The sequence below is a fragment of the Cheilinus undulatus genome, linkage group 16 (assembly GCF_018320785.1).
Source record: "Cheilinus undulatus linkage group 16, ASM1832078v1, whole genome shotgun sequence".
Classification (NCBI taxonomy): Eukaryota; Metazoa; Chordata; class Actinopteri; order Labriformes; family Labridae; genus Cheilinus; species Cheilinus undulatus.
This window is the reverse complement of record NC_054880.1, coordinates 45,781,580-45,797,318: the sequence shown is the minus strand read 5'-3', so window position 1 is coordinate 45,797,318 and position 15,739 is coordinate 45,781,580. Positions and strand designations below refer to the sequence as shown.

Below are 15,739 nucleotides of genomic sequence, written 5' to 3'. Positions count from 1 at the left end.
AAGCTACTTTACAAAGCTATAATATAAAGCTACTTTACAAATCTACAATATGAAGCTACTTTACAAAGCTACAATATAAAGCTACTTTACAAAGGTACAATATTATGCTTTTAAAACTACTCTACAAAGCTGCACTATTTAGATTTACAAAACTACAACACAAAGCTACTTTACAAAGCTGGAATATAAAGCTTTACAAAACTCCTTCACAAAGCTACAATTAGTTCATAACAGTGTCCTTTGTGTTTTATTGAAATGTGTTAACACAGTATAGTAGAATTTTAACTAAGTACTAAATACAGAAAAATTTTAAGAGTGCATTCACCTGAGAGGCATGTAAACATGTCGTATATTACTGGTCACTCAGAACCATCCACGACTTGATCGTGGAGCCATCTTCAACAAATGCTATATCAGTGGAAGACTCATCACAAACTTCTCAATTTCACAGTGGAAGCAGGGAACAATATCAACCTGGCTACTGTGAATATATTAGCTAATAATATATTATATAATTCACTATATAAGATTCTGCTTAAAGCATGGTACATATACTGAAAATATACAGAAACTGTGAAGCTACCATACCATGGTGTATTAAGCCTGTATGAGGAGGGAGTATGTTGTTGAAGTTTTAGGTGTAACAGCCACAAAAATATTTTTATTTACTTCGAGGTCTTCATGTTGAAATAAAATGGAAGTTAATGAATTTAATATTGGGTAAAAACAACTATCAATCTCATGTGATAATCACCCAACGTAACTACTTTACAAAGCTATAATATAAAGCTCACAAAACTACTTCACAAAGCTACAATATGAAGCTACTTTACAAAGCTATAATATAAAGCTCACAAAACTACTTCACAAAGCTATAATATGAAGCTACTTTACAAAGCTATAATATAAAGCTCACAAAACTACTTCACAAAGCTACAATATGAAGCTACTTTACAAAGCTATAATATAAAGCTCACAAAACTACTTCACAAAGCTACAATACGAAGCTACTTTAATAAGCTACAATATAAAACTACTTCACAAAGCTATAGTATGAAGTTACTTCACAAAGCTACAATATGGGAAAAGAGGCATGCTAGGAAAAGAGGCATTTAAATCATTGTCTCCTCTGGTTAAGTGCAAAATTGTGGTGCACAATTTTGAACAACACTACCCTGTCTGTCGTGATTTGTGCTGCATGCAGCACTGAAGTATTGTATGGAAAAGTATACGCTGAAAAAGAGGTAAACAGATCCATCCATCAAGCTTATCTTCTAAAAAACGTAATCTATGTTTTAAAAATAAGTTTGTGACCAAGCCTCTCTGAGACAACATGAACCCTGGGGGCGTTATGGAGGACTAATTAGGTGCTTTTGCATCGCTCACTAAATGAACAGCATGCCTTTTACATATGTTGGAATATTCTTGTGGATTAAAAGACAGTTTGTCTAAAAAACTGTTAGTGAACTTTTTCTTTCTCTGTTGTGTTTTTCTCAAGAACGCAGCACTACTATACAAAGCCACTGTAGGAAGATAATGACAGCCACAATGCTTATAAACACTTTGATCAATAAATCAATCAACCTTTATTTATACTTCAGATACCATTGAGGTGGTAACGCTCATTTACAATGATGCTGAGTGATGTCTGGCTGCAGACCACTCATTTCTGAAGGCCTCTCTCACAAACAGTTCATCTGAGATATCTCAGAAAGGAAATAACCAGCTAAAAGTTTTTAAATTCAATAGACTGACCCTCCATTTAAGGGGACAGTAAGCGTTCAGGTAAGGGTTAGGATAGCAAAATATCAAGGTCAAAAACATGACCTGCAAAACTTGATTGAAAAAACATTTAATAAAGCAGAGTAAACAATCTGCTAACAGGAGCTAACGGAGCTACATAACTAACGTAGCTAAAGCCAGGCTCACAAAGCTGCCATGTAAGCTACATAGATATGTTATCTCAAAGCTCTGTTAGCTATGGCTGGCTGCTAAAGCTCATTTTGCTAGAGCTAATTAAAGCTAAGCTCACAAAGCAGCTAAGTAAGCTACACAGGTACGTTATCTCAAAGCTCTGTTAGCCATGGCTGTTTGCTAAAGTTCATGTTGCTAAAGCAAACTAAAGCTAAGCTCACAAAGCAGCTAAGTAAGCTACACAGGTACGTTATCTCAAAGCTCTGTTAGCCATGGCTGTTTGCTAAAGTTCATGTTGCTAAAGCAAACTAAAGCTAAGCTCACAAAGCAGCTATGTAAGCTACACAGGTACGTTATCTCAAAGCTCTTTTAGCCGTGGCTGTTTGCTAAAGTTCACGTTACTAAAGCTAACTGAAGCTAAGCTCACAAAGCAGCTATGTAAGCTACATAGGTACGTTATCTCAAAGCTCTGTTAGCCATGGCTGTTTGCTAAAGTTCATGTTGCTAAAGCAAACTAAAGCTAAGCTCACAAAGCAGCTATGTAAGCTACATAGGTACGTTATCTCAAAGCTCTTTTAGCCGTGGCTGTTTGCTAAAGTTCACGTTACTAAAGCTAACTGAAGCTAAGCTCACAAAGCAGCTATGTAAGCTACGCAGATACTTTATCTCAAAGCTCTGTTATGGCTGTTTGCTAAAGCTCACTTTGCTAAAGCTAACTAAAGCTAAGCTCACAAAGCTGTATGTAAGCTATGTAGGTATGTTATCTCAAAGCTCTATTACCTATAGCTGTGTTTGCTAAAGCTCACATTGCTAAAGCTATCTAAAGCTAAGCTCACAAAGCAGCTATTCAAGCTTTGTATCTCCATTGTTTACATAGCTAGGTTAGCTTAGCTATATTTGCTGAAGCTCATGTTGCTTACGGTAACTTAGCCATAGATAAAGTAGCTATGTAACTAAGGCAGCTATGTAGCTAACATTGGCAAAGTTTAGCTCCAAAAGCAGCTACGTGAGCTACACAAGTATAATAACTCAAAGCTACATTAGCTTTGGCTGTGTTTGCTAAAGCTCACATTGTTAGTGCTAACTAAAGCTAAGCTCACAAAGCAGTTATGTAAGCTACACAGGTATAATAATTCAAAGCTACGTTAGCTACGGCTATGTTTACTACGGAGGTACTTTATCTCAAAGCTCTGTTAGTTATGGCTGTTTGGTAAAGCTTACATTGCTAAAGCTAACTAAAGCTAAGCTCACAAAGCAGCTATGTAAGCTACGTAGGTATGTTATCTCAAAGCTACGTTAGCTTTAGCTTTGTTTGCTAAAGCCTACATTGCTAAAGCTCACATCTAAAGCGAGTGACGATATTCAGCTAAGGATTGTGGAAACTGACCTGCAAAAAGGACTGAAGACCGGCAAAACTAGCCCTGCTAATGTTAGCAAGATCCTGATAACCAACTTCGCATTGTTATGGTTTTACCATTTTAGAGTGAAGAGGAATTATTTATTTGACTTTAGACACCATGATAATTTGCATTTGATCTGATGGGAAATTGTACTCTTAAGAACATCCCTACTCCAGGGCTCTTGGTATCCAGTGAGTCATTTCTCTTAATAAAATGGTCCAGAAGATGCACTTCTTTGGAGAAATTAGAATTCAGATCATCAGAACCGTGGGAAAAAGGCTTTGAGTTTTCAAGATCCATATCTTGACAGTTTCTTTCATCGTGAAAAAACTTCTCTTTCACTCCATATGGCCCTCAGCATTAAGATCTCAGCATTTCAACATTCTTTCCCTCAGAGCATCAAAGGCTGCGTTTCCTCGAAAGCACTGAGCTTGACTGACAGAGCATGCCAAGTGATAACTGCTGCATGCAGCCCCTCACCATTTACCTTTATGAATTTAATGGCATGCATGTTGCATGTTTTCAGATGAAACAGTCATGTTTAGGACTCATGTCTGAGGGAGAAGCTCTGTTAAATGCTTCATTTATTCTGCTCCTCAGACTGGTTCAAGTGATAACACAACTGAGCTTGGAGTCTTAGGACGTGGAAGTCTTTGTGCTCAGTACTTCTACATCCAGCACACTTTGAAAAACACAATCATTAACTCTTGCAGATAGATTGGAAAAGGGAGAAAGAAAGTGAGAGTTGCAGGCTGCTTACTCTGAGACATCTTTGGCGAGGATCCAACGTTTTACTAAGATAGACAGACACGCACACACATCTACACACAGACTTTGGAAGACGGGTCTGGAACACTGCCCAGATTCACACACATGCCCCGCATTATGTATAGCGTTATATAAGTATGCAGAAAAGAGAGCTCATTTGCACCTTATCTATACACACTAAACCTACAGTAACTGCCTGCTGGAAGACTCCATGGGGTGTGAGTGTGTGTCATGCTGTGTCATGTCAACTGGTAAGCTTTACGTAACACACACAGACACACAAATGTTGTAACCCACTTCTCTCCCTCGAACTATCAAACTCTGTTTTTTTCTTTGCTAGATGCAGGGTGGAGGAATGTTGTTTTCTATGGGGATTCAATTCACTATTCAGTGCAGTTCTGCTGGTGCAAAACCTTTTCCTGGAAGCTAATGTGAACCAATCCAACTTCATGTCAGCTCGACAGGGGCTCATTGGTCCCACGGTTTGGGTTAGTAGAGAGCTGCATTCTTGTACCTCCACTAAGAGGAATAAGGCAGCTGAGGCTACGTCACCTCCATCGCCCCATCGGTCCCAGTAAGACGTCATGCCATCAATCCCATGCTTTCAGGCCTGTCACACAATAAAGCCCCCTGCTTGTTATTGTTGTTTGTTTAGCGCTCTATTTATAGACCTCCATGATGCTCTTTGCCCAAATTCTTTAGGTTACTGGAGAGCCGGAGAGGAGAAAATCTGAGCCGAGAAACAAAGGGCTCATTCTGCAGGAGTTGGACAGTGGAAGTGGGTCTGTTGTGTTGCAGAGACACCCTGGTTCACCCAACTAGGCTGGGAGTCATTCACTGTGAGGCAATAGACTCACAGGGCCACTGTACACATGGTGACACACACACAGATTTCTGAACTAAATTGCATCAGATTTTCCTCCAACTCCAGGTTTTCCTCATCCCGAAACTAAACATTTAACTCGTCTACTCGTCAACTAGTAAGCTGATTCAAAGTTTCTCACTGCGTGTGATATGAACATACCACACAGAAAAACTTACAAACTACTTCACAAACTCTCAATAGTTCCTCAAAATGTTTTTCCTTTAGGTGTATGGAGAATTTTTCAGGTTTAGCTCTGTTTTGAACTAGATAAGGGCTGCACGGTGGTGCAGGGGTTTGGTTCCCTGCCTTTCTGTGCAGAGTTTGCATGTCTCCCTGTGCATGTGTGGGTCCTCTCCAGGTACTCCGGCTTCCTCCCACCACCAAAAACATGCCAGTTAGGTTAAAGGGATACTTCAACATTTTGGCAAATTTGCCCATTGTCATTACCTTTAGTTGTCCCTGCAAGCTATTTTTAGATCTGCGCTGCCAAGTTCGGAGTTGCTGTGCCAACTCAATGGAGTCTTACGGTATTATGGATTTTCCTCATTAAACTCATCAAACACACAATCCAACAACTTCAAAACACTTTTGTGGACAAGTTGTGACCTGCACATTCACCACGCTATGAAATAATCATGGAACATTACGAGACGGAGATGTTTTAAAGTTAAATGCAAAGCTGGAACTACACTCCAGACATGGCTGCTGCACTGTGTCACTCGGCCCAGTGGTTTACTCAAGAAATAGTTCTGAGTATTTGCTTCATGTGTCTTAATGTTACATAATTATATGTTACTATTTTATAGCGTGGTGAATGTGCAGGTTACAACTTGTCCATGAGAGCGTTTTGGAGTTGTAAATATTAGGGATGCACGATATTCTCGGCCCTGGTATCGGCAGATATTAGCTTAAAAAGGCAAATATTGGTATCGGCAGATATCAAAATTTCTGCCGATATTTTGCCTGTGTATTTCAGCATTTATCGACTGTTAATTTTGTCCATATATACTAATTAATTAGTGGAGCTTTAGTCTGAACCAACAGACCTATGTCAGGTGAGATCTTTTTCTTTATTCATCCTCATTCTTTAAACCCTAATGTGTTTTTTAAGGACTAAAGTTTGTTTTCTTGGTCATCCTTAAACGTTAAAGTGTCCAAAAGGACTGAAATTATTTGTCCGAAAAGCATATTTAAATATCGTATCGATATCGGCTAAAATGAATCTGTAAATACCAGCATATAGGAGGTTGGCAAAAATCCAATATCGTGCACCTCTAGCAAAAATAGCTTGCACTGACACTAAAAGAAACAAACATGTTACTTAGACTATAGGGATTATGGCAATGGGCAAATTTGCCAAAATGTTGAAGTATCCCTTTAATTTGTAACTCTGAATTTGCCATAGGTGTGAGTGTGAGTGTACCTGGTTGTCTGTCTTTATATGTCAGACCTGCGAACAGTCCAGGGTGAACCCTGCCTCTCGCCCAATGACAGCTGGGATAGGCTCCAGTCACCCCCCCCCCCCACAACGGGATAAGCTGTGCAGAAAACAGATGGTTGATCTAGACTGTGGGGACAAAGTTGTTCGTAGACTGTAGACCATAGACTTTACACATGCTGCAAACCAAATTTGCACAGTTATGCCGTGACATCGTTGCACCATTGCAGTGTGACGCTGGTTGACAGAATGTATTTGTTTGACTTTTGACTAGTAGGCCAAACACAATAATATTTTTGTTTGGTCATATGGGAAATTCATACCAATGGTTTACAAAAATCCTCCTTTTTGTGTTTTATGTATGTTTCTCTTAATCAAAATGAGTGACATAAAAAAGATAATGCCCTTAAACAAAGCAAAGGATGTCACATTTGCAATATGAGCAAAAATAGTTAGCTCATTCTAAATAAAACGGATGAAGCCTAGCGTTACTTCACCAAATTTTAACCCCAGCTGTGATCAGCTGGTAGCCAGCCTCACCTCCTCCACCCCAGCTGCCTCCTTTATAGCTTAAAGCTTGTTGCACCCTCATATTCAGATTCATACTGCTATGGATTAATTGCTTCAGAAATAATTTCATATTTTTAAATACACATGGTCTTATTTATGGAATTATTTATTGCTTGAATTTGTAAAAAAATACATAAGATTATCAAATTGCAATATTTGGGGAAAAAATCGCAATAAGACTATTTTTGCAAATGGTTCAGCCCTAGTGTGTAGTGGTGAGTGCAGAAGTGTGTATACCCTTAATTAATGTGCTCTGTTTTTGGGTATATTCTGTATTTAGAGGTTGGTTTACTCGGTGAAGACTAAAAAATAAGTGTGTATACTACATTCATCCTGCACTGCACCACTGCTTGTACCATGTTTTTGAGCTGATCATGAGAATGTCGACCTAAAAGCAATGCCAATCTTAGCGTAAACTGTGCTTAAATATCTTTTAGTTCATTGCTTTACTGTCAGAAGGCCACACTGCTTCATGGAGCTTCCAACCAGGATTTTTGGATGTGGGGTGTGGGTATGAGGCCAGATGTGGACGAACGACACAGAGGTGGCAGAAGAAGCAATACAGTCCACTTTACATCTTAACATCTATTCAACAAGTCTTTGGACATAATCACAAAAGAGCAGAAAAGAGCATACTGGTGAACAGAAAATATAACGCAATATCATTATGAGCAGAGATCGTACCTGTTGCGTGCATACAGTCTATGACCACGCTTTGATCACAGGGAATTAACACCATGGTCACCCCTCCTTATAGCCTGCAGTGAATTTTCCTGATTATACCCTGCTGTTCTCACATCAGCTTACTTGGACTTCAGGCGGAAAATTTCCCAGGGGGCTGGCAGGGGAAACTTTGGATAAAGTCTTGAGTAAAAAAGTTGGCTGTTCAGCTCCTGCTGAAACTTCAGGAGTTTTTCAGGAGTTCTGTGTGAGTGTGAAACCAGCTATACATTCACATGGGTAAACCCAAATACACACACCACAAAGCATTTACCTGGTAGTTTGAGTGCCGTAAAAAGTAGTCAGGGCATTCCGCCAGGGCCATGGTGTTCCTTAAGGGTTCCCTCTGAGGGGGATGTCACCCACTGGTCTCACCAGCACCCTGAACATGACAGAAGACACAGAGACTGAATACAGAAAGAAGAACTGATCTCTATCTAGACTAAAGATAAAGTACAGGAGGTAACAAAAGTAGCTGACAATGAACTGAATGATAAAGATGCACATAGAGATTTTGGTGTTTAGCACAAAAGAAAAAAGTCACTTGAAGAAAACTAGCAGGTGGAAGTTTTAAAGTGATTTGTTGATTGAGTTTAATGATCTGTGCTACATACCTTTTCTTAATACTCCTATCTGCTTGAGATAGAAAAAACCCAACACCCACCTCTCTGCTTACAAGAAAACAAAGCTTGTACGCTCAAATGAATGTGCGTGCATGGACGAGCTTGTGCACACCAAATCCAGTGTAAACACAGCCATTGTGTACAACACACACACACATGCACACGCACACACTCGCCAGTTCCCAAACAAAGCCTGGGGCTTAAGACTAAACAAGAAAACGTCTCCAAGCTGGCAACACACATGAGCACTCGGCACCTGCAGACCAATGGAGAGAGTAAAAGGAGAGAGGAGCTCTTCTAAAGGAGCGTGAAATAGGAGTCGGCCATTGTGGCTGCATTGTCTGCTGTGAGTGAGCAGAGAGAGATGTGTATCTGTGCATGTTTAGAGACATGACATGCAGTAATTATACATTACAACAACTTTAACTGGTGCTTAGAGTAATAAAGCACTGGATGTATAGATGGGCACTTATTTTGAGACTGTGCTGCAAAGAACAACCTTTCAGTTGCATGCAAAGGTGAAAAAGATATTCTTGTAGAATTAAAATGCCCATTAGTTTTTGTCACATTTTCCTTCAAAGTTTTATAGTATAGTTTTGTCCGACAAATACATTTATTCTCTTTGCCTTAAATCTGCATTCTGTGCAGCCCCTTAAACCTGGGGTCCCTGCTTTCCACAACTGAGAGGCAAAAGAGCTTCAGATGCGTTTTGTTTCAATGGATTTACCCACATTAGAGAAATATCCTGTCTAATGTAAACTTAATTGCATTTCAGTCTCGTGTGATGTGATTTTGTAATGATGTGCAATTGTGATTTTACTGGACAAAATTGCGAAAAAATACATAAATGGTGTCAGGAGTCTAGCTGCTTTGATAAAGGAGAATGCAGAGAATGATGATAGTTTTGAAGCAGGGCGGGCAATAAATGGCAAATTAGATTAAATAACAATATGGCCTGCTGCAATTTACAAATCGCACAAGTTGCAAAATTTCTTTAACCTGAAATGTGTCAAAATAACAGTTTAACAAATCATTTTTGCAGCGGCAGAGATTTTAAACATTCAAGTGTATAATATCTTACAATGGTGTACAAAAATCCTACTTTCCTTAATCAAAATGAGTGACATAAAAATGAGAATGCCCTTCAATAAGGAAACTGACATCAGATTTTCAATATGAACAAACATAATTAGTTCAGTCTAAAACTGATGGAGCTCAGTGTTAGTTCACTAAAGTTATACCCCAGCTGTGATCAGCTGATAGCCAGCCTCACCTCCTCCACCCCAGCCGCCTCTTTTATAGCTTAAAGCTTGTTGCACCCTCATTTTCAGATTCATGCTGCTATAGATGAATTGCTTTTGAACTAATTTTATTGTATTCAGTACACGCTGTCATTAGAGATGCATGATATTGGATTTTTGCCGATAGCTGTTATGCCGATATTTACAGATTCATTTTGGCAGATACAGATATTGATACTGACATTTAAATATGTTTACATAACAAAAAATTCAGTCCTTTGAACACTATTTTAGTTTTTTTTTTTTCAAGATTTATTTTTGGGCTTTTTCGTGCCTTTATTAGAGAGAGGAGAGTGGATAGAGTCAGAAACAGGGAAGAGAGATGCAGGAAATAGTGCTACGGGCCGGATTCGAGCCCGGGTCGCCTGCGCTCATGGTGCGTGCCTTAACCACTCGACTACCGGCGCGCCCCGGACACTATTTCAGGTTTGAGGATGAAAAAAGAAACAAACTTTTTTTCTTAAAAAACACTTTAAAATTCAAAGAATGAGAAGGAATAAAGAAAAAGATCTCAACTGCCATAGGTCTGTTGGTCCAGCCTAAAACTCCACTCCACTCCACATATTGGCAACTAAATTAAATAATAAAGATATCTTGATTCATAACATCCTAATGGATTACAGCAGCAAAGAGCTGCACAAATGATGTTCTAGGGGCGGAGCCAGTGGTAGCCAGAGCTACTACTTAAAAAATACTTAAAAATGACCGGCTATTTGCCTTGTCAGCCATCAATTAGCCATTTAAGCATACCCAATCACTGAGCATATCTTAACCTGTATGAGACTGGTTTTACTCACTCTAATATCAAGGTGAGGTAAATGAAAGTGGCCCCACCATCCATGTATATTTCTCCATGTGGCCCCCAATGGAAAAAGCTTGGACACCCCTGATATAGAATGATGTATTGCTTGAATTTGTTGAAAAACACATACGATGACGAACCAAAGAAAAACTGGGTATTAAATTGCAATCGTAATATTAATATTATTATTTTAAAAAATCATAATTATACCATTTTTGCAAATCGTTACGCACTAATTGAAAGTGTGTATTTCTCAATTCTAAACATACAAACCTAAACTAGCATAAAAATGTGCATTACATTAAGTTTTTACAGTACTGCTTTCAAAATAACTTGATGTTTTATTTTTTAAAAGGTGTTTCCTTTTTTAAATCAAAGTTCTATAACATGCAATAGTGGAACTATTGTAAACTTTAAAGGCACTTTTGTAAAACCTTTCAATCTCTATTTACTACAAAAATAATTGATGCGATTATGTAATGGCACAGCCTGATTGTGTGATTGTGACAAGTTAACTGCAGCACTAGTTCAGTCTCGTTATAGTCTCCTTGACGAACTCTAAATGTACTTTTGGTTAGAGTTGAAGGAAGCAAAGATCTGTTTTTAGCCAGTCTTAGTCTCATCAGTTGAGCCTAAACAACTTTAATCATACTTTGAGTCAACAAAATTAATATTTGACAAGACCTTTACCAGTGTTTGGTGCACAATTTCCATCTTGTTTCATCGGTTTGGCTACAAAAACTCATCCTCCTGTTGATGAAAATCCAGAATCAACAGCAAAATACTAGGGGTGGGAATCACTAGTGGCCTCACGATACGATATTATCACGGTACTTGGGCCACCATTTGATATTGCGATTTTAAACATTTTGCAATACAGCGAGTATTGAGATATCATGTGTTGCGATCTAGACCATGTTTTTTCAACTGTTTAGCTGATTTAGCATTGGCCTTGCTCTTATGCTGGTCCTATTTCCACAGTATTTTATTTTCATGTTCTTCTTGCAAACCTCATGTGTCATGTCCATCTCATTCATGCCCTGCTTGCAATTAGGGACGCACCGATCCACTTTTGTTTCAGTTCCAATCTGTTTCCGATAAATATGTGCTGATACCGATACTGATTCCGACGTGTGTGTATATATATATATATATATATATTTGTTTTTTTTTTTAACAATTATTATTGTTGTTGGTATAATGTGTGAGGTTACATGAGGCTGTAGTAAACCACCCAGCTCTACTAAAACTACTACTACTACTAAAAAATATCATCATTATCCAAAAAACAACAACAACTGGGTATAAGTTATAAATCCCTGTCTATAATGCTCTTTAATGAACCTCCCGCCACTAGAGACCGCCATAGCTTCAGTTAATGGCCACAGCCTTCCTCTCTGACCCTTCACCGCCGGATATAAACAATGAGAAGGACGGCGGTGGCTAAGCTGTTAGCGTATAGTAGAAAGACCGCGGTACGACAGTTTTCCAAGTAGTAAATAGAAATAAAGTGGTATGTGGGCTGTCGAGGGATAAGCTCACCTATGACTACTCACCCAAAGTGAAAAGAGGCCAAATATCAAAGCACCATATTAATCTGTTAAGAGGAACGAAGTCAGCTTTCAATGCTAGCGCCGCCCGTCATCAGGCTAACGTCACACCCACTCTTCTTTGTGTTCTCTCATCTCTAGACTAGTTTTGACCCTAAATATAGGTTTACGTTTAATCTACTCGGTAATTATACGGTTAAGAACGTCCCATCTAATACTAGCTCAGCTACACAGACTGTCTCGTGTTAGACCGCGGTGCGTTCATGGTCTACCACAAACTGTAGGATGGATTTGGATCGGTCACTTGGATCGGCCCCATCAGTCAGATATCCGATCTATAAATTACGTCCATATTGGACCCGATACCGATATTGCATCGGATCAGTCCCATCCCTACTTATAATCCTAATGTCCTTCCCTGGGTAATTTTTCCATTATCATAGACTCCAGTTCATATCAGTAATTAATTTGAAAAAATCAATACTTGATGGAAGAGATAATTCGACATATCACCAGACAAAATATTGCGATACTATATTGTATCGATTTTTTCACCCACCCCTACAAAATATACCTGACTGCTTCCTTTAGGATGAAAATGCTGCAAAATTATTTCAGTTATATTCAGCTCAATGAAGAAGATTTCACTTGTCTGTGTAGAAAATGGAATGCAGGAGGAAATTTTTCAAGATTTCTCCAGCCCACTTCAAATTCGAGGGATGTGCTGCAACCAATACTGCTCCCAACAAAGGTTCTGCAAACTGCACACATACACACAATCCCTCAGCTCCTCTCACTCTTTGACTCTGCTGGTTTCTCTTCACTTTCTCTCCCAGCATGTCTCCATTGTACAGGTCATTATATAACAGATATCAGATGGTTCAAACAATATCTCCTCCTCCTCCTCCTCCTGCTCTCTTCTCCCTCTCCCTCTTTTTCACCCCACTAATTACTGTTTCCACTGGGGCTCTGCTATCTTTAGGTCACTCTGCTGACTGAGAATCTGTGTCTAAATGTGTGTGCACAGTGAAATGCCAGCCTCTCAGCTGCTGATAATTGCCCCCCCCCCCAACAGTTTTTATATCTCACATATTATTGCAAAGGCTTACTTGACTTGTATGCTTACAACAATCTAAGCGCTGCTAAAGGGGCAAGTAGGGCTGGCTGTATGTGAGGCTAATAAGCCTGAAAGCAAAGCCAAAGCTCCAACTGCTTGACATTTGCTGACATTTGTGGTTCCTCCTGCAGAGAAAGGGAGCTTTACTGGTCATACAGGGGGGCTCTAGAAAATTAAAAGGGGTTGTGAACAAGTTAATAATACCACGTGTGGATTTGGCACGTCACACCCCTACCTATATCTTTCATGGGCTCAGATGCTGACGGTACAGTGCAGGTTTAGTCTAATGATGCACTTCTGCGCCTGTAGCCTAGCTCTCACACATTAGAAGCTCTCAGAGGCCTTCATGTTACCTGATCCTGAACAGACCTGTAGTCTTCTTTATGCACCAGGAAGGAAGGAAGAAGTTTAACTGCATGCAGAGATTAGCCTACATTAAGTCACAGCTAATGGAGCTTTATGACAGACCATCACACACACACTAGCATGCCCACGTACACACACTCAGCCAGCTTATCCTCTTTGAGGCTCCTTTAAGTGCAGCATGTTGAGATAGCAAGTAGTGGAAGAAACTGAAGTACAGCTACAGAGAGGGAATAAAACGGTAGCTGCAAAGGCTTTCTGGAAAGAATGAATCACTCCGGCTTGGATCAATATGTTAAAGAATGAGTTTGTTTGTGTTTGCCTAAAAGACAAAACCAGCATTTCTAAAAAATATTTCACTGACTGCACGGACTTAGTATAAGAGAGTAATCAGGGCTCCAGGTGCAGATTTTCAGGATGTGTAAGTAAATATTCTTGTGGGCTGAAGAAACCCTCTATCTTCCAAAGCCAAATTACACAAAACCCCCTTCACTGAGTGGAGTTAAAGGTGCCAGCAGTCTCCTGTGCATCCCCAGGCATGGATACTAGCATGCAGGAGGAGCATTAGACTTTCAGTAGGAACGTTCAGTGCTGAGTTTCAAAACAAGGAAAGAAGAGTGCTTACTGTAATCAAAGGGCAGCACGAGTCCAGCAGCACCCGGCGCTTCGACTGTCCCCGTCTGGATCTCCACTCACACTGCTTCACCCCAAAAACTCTCTTCTGTTGTCTACACCTTGTCCCCCCACCCCCCACCCCCGAAATGCTTTCCTTGCACACACACACCCACACGTCAACGCACACTTACACACATCCAAACACACGCATACATGCGCTGATCTCAACCCGCACTTTTCGACCAGCTGACACCTCTCTCTCTCTCTCTCACAAACACACTCTCTCTCTCTCTGAACGAACCCTCCTCTCTCCGCCCCGCCCTGCTCTTAGCCACACACTGCAAAAAATCTACTTTTTTTAACATGCAGCTGGTCAGCTGGAGTCTCACGTGTTGCACAAGAAGCACTAATCTATCTTAGAGCTGGGCAGTCATCGACTGTCAGTTATATGGGAAGATTTGATCCGAGATAACGAGCAGGACTCTGTCGTTGGGGAGGCTTTCCTCCAATCAAGCAGCCATCGATGAGATCGATGTTAAACTGTTTTAGCAGGAGAAAGTCAGGACTAGAGCTAGGCACAAATACTTCCTACAGCAATAATATGCTCGTTTGGTTAATTCATTTATGTTTAGTCTAAATGTGAAGGTGCATGGGCGTAATAAGAGGGGCCAACGGGGGGTGGGCCCTACAGAAGCCTGGAATAAAAAAGATTTTATTTATTATTTTAAATGTCTTATTTGTGTCACAATTGAACCAGAGCACCTAAATGTCAGTGAGCACGAGAAAACAAGACGAATAAAACTGAACAGTTGGCATCTTGTTCAAACATTACATGGCTTTCCACATTATTTTGCAAATGACATTTACGCTTATTTTATAGCCGTTAAAGCATAATTCAAATGCTTTTGAACAAACTTCATAATGATAAGCGTTATTTTTTCAAAAATAAAAACCTCAAAATGCACTGTTCCACATTATTAAGCAGGCCACAGGTTTCAGCAACATGGGAAAGAAAAAGGATCTCTGCTGCTGAAGTGTGTCAGCTAGTCTAATGCCTTGGACAGGGAATGAAAACATGAGATATTTCACAAAAAATTAATTGTGATCATCGTACTGTGAAGAAATTAGTGTCTGATTCAGAGCACAGACAGGTTGATGCAGGTAAAGGCATAATGAGGAAGGTTTCTGAAGACAAATTCATCAGACTAAAAGCCCATTTATGCTCAACGTTAAATACGGATCCGGATCCAGATCCAGATCCAGACGGAGCCTTCTGTCCGTGCATTTCGTCCGTATTTCTGCATAGTTTCCATAAAGCTTATGGATTGGTTAACATCCATGCCAGCGTAAAGGACGCATGGAAGTATGTGAGAGCAATGACGGTAACATTGTTTGAAAAGGATGTACACATTTTCATACATAAAGGGAGTATAAATGGGCCTTAAGAGAGCAGATGCTAAAATGCCATTACAAAGCAGCAAACAGGTATTTGAAGCTGCTGGTGCCTCTGGAGTCCCACCAACCTCAAGGTGTAGGATCCTCCAGAGGCTTGCAGTCGTGTATAAACCTACTATTCAGCCCCCCCTAACCAATGCTCACAAGCAGAAACGGTTGCAGTGGGCCCAGAAATACATGAAGACTCATTTTCAAACAGTCTTGTTGACTGATGAGTGCTGTGCAACCCTGGATGGCC

At 39.9% G+C, this 15,739-nt stretch overlaps 1 protein-coding gene across 2 annotated transcripts in view; it reads right to left on the bottom strand.

The window, feature by feature from the left end:
- Nucleotides 1-14,223, bottom strand: part of LOC121524148 (growth factor receptor-bound protein 10-like) — a 95,535-nt gene extending 81,312 nt beyond the window's left edge. The window contains exons 1-2 of one of the 2 annotated variants that reach the window (XM_041809394.1): nucleotides 14,057-14,223; nucleotides 7,950-8,057 (exon numbers count right to left, since the gene is read on the bottom strand). In XM_041809394.1, coding sequence (XP_041665328.1) covers nucleotides 7,950-8,000 — 51 coding nt within the window. In that variant the 5' untranslated portion in view covers nucleotides 8,001-8,057; nucleotides 14,057-14,223. Of the gene's footprint in view, nucleotides 1-7,949; nucleotides 8,058-14,056 lie in introns of those variants that run through there. The other variant, XM_041809395.1, reaches the window with a different exon arrangement.
- Nucleotides 14,224-15,739: the final 1,516 nt, after the last annotated feature.